Raw genomic sequence first — 4,684 nt, forward strand, 5'->3', positions numbered from 1 at the left:
GGGAGTCTGTGATGTCAAAACTTTTCATAATAAGATACCATAAGCCTATTTCACTCTCATTCTTTCATGAGTTTATGATGGAATTTTCCAGAGCTATATGAAAGGTAGTATTGCAACAGACTGAATGCAGATGCCCACGTGAGACTCTGGATATAGTCTATTATATCAGAAATTACAGAAATTGCAAGAAAAAAAAATAGCAATGCTACTTTTCTCACAATATTCTTTTTTAAAAAAATATAGTTATTTTCATAAAACATTTATGTTCACATGTAATGAGTTTACTGTTAGGTTTAAGTCAATTAATATATATCTTTCATCATTTTCAGTTTTTAAGTTTTAATATAATAAATATAAATAGCTACAATGTACATAAACAAAAGCTATTTAAGATCCTCACATGTTTAAGACGGTAAAAAGTTCTGGAGAATGTTTGAAAACCACTACACTGTCTGAAGTACAGTTCAAACCCATGGACCTGATGCTCAAAAACCCTCTCCAGGAAGGTTGGGCAATCCTACTTCTGTAGTGATACTGCCTCGGAAACCCAAGGAGGGGTCGCTATGAGTCGGGGCCGACGTGACAGCAAACAACAACAACACAGATTCCAAAGCATGCCTTCAACTTTAGCACCATGGCATTACTAATCAAATCCTCTTTCATTATCATTCCAGTTTATCAATTGTGCCCTCAATGCCATAGCTTCTCATTCATACCTTTCTCCATTGCCAAAATGTTCCCTACCTCTATCAAAATCCTATCAATCCATCAATGTCCAGCTCAAGCTCTCTCTCTGAACTCCAAACACTCCCATTTAAAATTCTCTCTCCCTCCTCTGAGTTCTACCACTTACAGGGCAAATTGTATTTGTACTCTGTCTTTGATTTATATATTTTTGTATTTCTAACTGGACTTTAAGACTTTTAGGGCAAAGAATTCATTGCCATTTTAAAACAATGATACATAACTAATAAATATTTGGTGTTTAACTCATAAAGGCAATAAAACCAGACAGAATTGTTGTGTCTCAATTTAAATTTGTGACTTTGGTTCATCCAGACTTGTCTCTTGTGACACTTAGGCTAGCTTCCAACTTCCTCTCAGCACCTTGTCATGTGTCCCCACTATCTGTGCCCTCCCTACACTGTTCACATCTGACAAATTCACTACATCAACTAGCCTTTGCCTCTTTTCCTTAATGTCACTTGTCCACCCAAGTGATTCCTTGTCGACTCTGAAATAATCCTGCAGGACCCAGACAGTATTAATCCTTTGGTCATTGCTAAAAGAACCTGTTTCTGAAACCATAATGATTAAAAATCTTGCTTATGTTTCTGATACATGAAGAAAAGTGGAGAACCAAGAAAGAATTTCAGACTGTGGAAGACAGCTGGGAGAATGCCAGAGGTCAGCAAACGTCTCACAGTCATTTTCCAACTATTTTTAAACTGTTAAATGTAAATACTTATTATCCCCTTATAAATACTTTGCTATTTAAAATATATATATATTCAATGCCACTCTTCATCTTTCTCCAGAAAAAAAGAAATATACTATCTTTTTCTAACTCTCATTAATACTACCCCCTATATTTTAGTCACTTTGATTATTTTAAGTATAATGTTAATTTTAAAAATAGATGTCTTTCTGAAATCCTAGGATTTTTAGATGGATTGTGGTACAGATCTTGATTTTATATTCTATTAAAATATCTGTGTCTAGAAATCTGAAACTGCATCTAATTTAATCAGATTGGAACCATTCTAGTTTTATATACTAGACTATATAAGAGTTGGTTAGCAGTTAAAAGCCCTTACCTATTCCTGAAGCTGCTGTAAAGGAGTGGATCTGGTGAACAGTGTTAAAATCCAGAGACTGAAAATATCTGAAAGAAGACTGTCCTGTTTCCCAGATGAAAATATCAGTTGAATTCTGGGCTCCTACAATCGTGGAATAAAGGTCAACAGTAAAGGTAAAAGTCACAGGGAAAAAATAACAAAATCACACAGTAAAATAATAAAAATATTAATTTTAAAAACTTTAGTAATTTATCAGAATTTATTTAGCTAAAGAAATACAACTTAAGTCTTAACCACTTCAAAAGTTTTTTAGCATTCACTACGTGAAGTGTTAGCCACTAGCCGTGTTCTGATATTAAAGAAAGAACAGCAACAAAATGCTTTATTATTTTTTAGAAATGTTGAAATTTTGTCCCTAATAATTCCATTAAGCAGAAGAAAGCATATTCATAATCACAATATTTTGAAACAAATAGTTTTATCAAAAGTAGCTAAACATTATTTATTACTACAATAAATCCTCCATAGCACGCCAACCAAAAAATATTTAAAAGTTATCTATTTTCACTTTGGTTTAATATCTTCAAATATCTTTCCATTTTACCAGCCCACCCATAATTTTAGTTTAATAAAACTTTGCAGTGATCAATAAAAAAGTCACACAATTATGGACATAAACTTGAATTCTTTTCTTTCACCCAAGTCATCTGTCAAGAAACACTTTATAGATTAGATAAAAAATATTACAAAAGCATTTTTATATAGAACATAATATATGAATGCTAGATAACATTTATAAAAAACTATATATGCATTATAAAGACTGTATTTTCTCACCTAGAAAGATATTTTTGGCAAAAATTAAATAAATGTCATCGCCTGAAGTAAAAGCCTTGACTTGCGTCGTCCCACTGACTGGCACTTCAAGAAAGTTAATAAACCCACCAGCAGACCATCTGAATACAAGGACATTTAGCCTGGTATTAGCCTGGGAAACAGCTAAGAACACATAGCCGCCTCTGTTGAACACGGCCATGCTCAGCACACCTCGTACTGGGAGTTTCTGATGCAACATGAAATTTCTTCCATTCCATCTGAAAACCTGTAGGCAATGTTCAAACACACAACCCTTCACAATTAGGAAGTTAGTACTTGTGAGAATTTAGCCAATGACACATGTTTATTCCTATGGGTCCTATTATATAGTTAGGAGAATAATTTCATAAATGAAAAAATATCAAAACTGCTGCTCTCCTTTTTCATGTGTGCATTTATATGTGTGCATGTTATTTGGAAATAAATCAATTTTAAATATACATCTGCTCAGAGGTCAGTGACAGAAGAAAGGGAAGGTTAAAGATAAGAGAGAATTAATTTAAATACGAACAGTTTAGAACTGAGTAAGAACACTGAATAAGAAACTTTCCGGTGCAGTAACATTACCCACTGCTCACAAAGTACACTACAAAAAGAAAACACCTAATCTTTTTAATATCCATGTTGGCAATGCACTTAAGGATATGGGAATTTGAAGAATGATAAAAACTACAAAATAAGCATTCTTGGGATTAAGAGATTTAGTTTACAAAAAAAAAAAAAAAAAACCACGATGTTGAGCTGAGTTGAGGGCCTATTTAACAATGTTAATAATGAATTTTTATTGATATTATCTATCCAGTTGTGTGATTTTTCTCCATGATGTTTTCTAATTCTATTAAATTCTGACAAAATGTTTGCATTAGTCATTATATCTAGTCGGCTCTCAAAAACAATATAATAGTCATAACTGTGTTAAAATTAACTGCAATTGATAGATATCTGCTGAGGCTCTGGTGACATAGTGATTAACACATTCGGCTGATAACCAAAAAGTTGGCAGTTCAAACCCACCAGCTGCTCTGTGAGAGAAAGAAGAGGCAGTCAGCTTCCACAAAGATTTAAAGCCTTACAAATTTTATGGAGGCAGCTCTATTCTGTCCTATAGGGTTGCAATGAGTTGGAATCAATTCAATGGCACTGGGTTTGGTGGTTTTCTTTTTTTTTTAATCAATATCTACATTCTACTTTTACTAATTCACCACAATTGAATTATGATTTCCTTTATACTACACCTCAGACCATATCTTTATGAATTTCAGTTGCAGTATTAAAAGAAAAATATATATATTTTAAAAGCATCAAACCTGAGTTAATTCAGAATCATCTTGTTGACTTGCAACAATTAAGAAATTTTGACCACCTGAAATAAAATATTTTACTTGAGAACTTCCTGAAATAATGAATGTTTGCACCTGCAAAAAAGATAAAATAGTAGGAATAAAATAATTATAAGAGAATTTAACCAAGAAAAGCAGTGGATAAAATTATGAGTTAATATTTGAAATATAAGTCTGAAAAAAATCATTCTGATCACTAGATATGCATATCAAGGTATCATTGCAAGAAAGATAAAATATCCCTTGATTAAAATACTTGTTAAAATATGTATCAAATTATGTTGTTGTTAGGTGCCGTCAAGTCATTTCCGACTCATAGCAACTCCACGCACAGTAGAACGGAACGCTGCACGATCCCACGCCAGCTCCATGATCTCTGCTATACTTGAGCCCATCATCGCAGCCACCATGTCAATCTATCTCATTGAAGGCCTCCCCCTCTTTTCTCGACCCTCCACCCTACCAAGCATGACATCCTTCTCCAGGGAATAGTCCCTTCTGACAACATGACCAAAATAGGTGAGACAAAGTCCGGCCATTCTCGCTTCCAAGGAGCATTTTGGGTGCACTTCCTCCAGGACAGATCTGTTAATTCTTTCAGCAGTCCATGGTACTTTTCAGCATTCTTCACCAGCACCACAACTCAAAAGCATCAACTCTTCTTTGGTC

The 4,684-nt window shown here is 33.8% G+C and overlaps 1 protein-coding gene across 1 annotated transcript in view; it reads right to left on the minus strand.

Moving 5' to 3' along the window:
* The window catches only part of ADGRV1 (adhesion G protein-coupled receptor V1), a 947,781-nt gene that overhangs the window by 743,043 nt on the left and 200,054 nt on the right, over positions 1 to 4,684 (minus strand). Inside the window, exons 47-49 of the mRNA XM_007943393.1 lie at positions 3,983 to 4,090; positions 2,637 to 2,901; positions 1,818 to 1,940 (exon numbers count right to left, since the gene is read on the minus strand). Coding sequence (XP_007941584.1) covers positions 1,818 to 1,940; positions 2,637 to 2,901; positions 3,983 to 4,090 — 496 coding nt within the window. The remainder of the gene's footprint in view (positions 1 to 1,817; positions 1,941 to 2,636; positions 2,902 to 3,982; positions 4,091 to 4,684) is intronic.

The sequence above is a fragment of the Orycteropus afer genome, unplaced genomic scaffold (assembly GCF_000298275.1).
Source record: "Orycteropus afer afer isolate SDZICR_OR568_19922 unplaced genomic scaffold, OryAfe1.0 scaffold00105, whole genome shotgun sequence".
In the NCBI taxonomy this organism is placed as follows: domain Eukaryota; kingdom Metazoa; phylum Chordata; class Mammalia; order Tubulidentata; family Orycteropodidae; genus Orycteropus; species Orycteropus afer.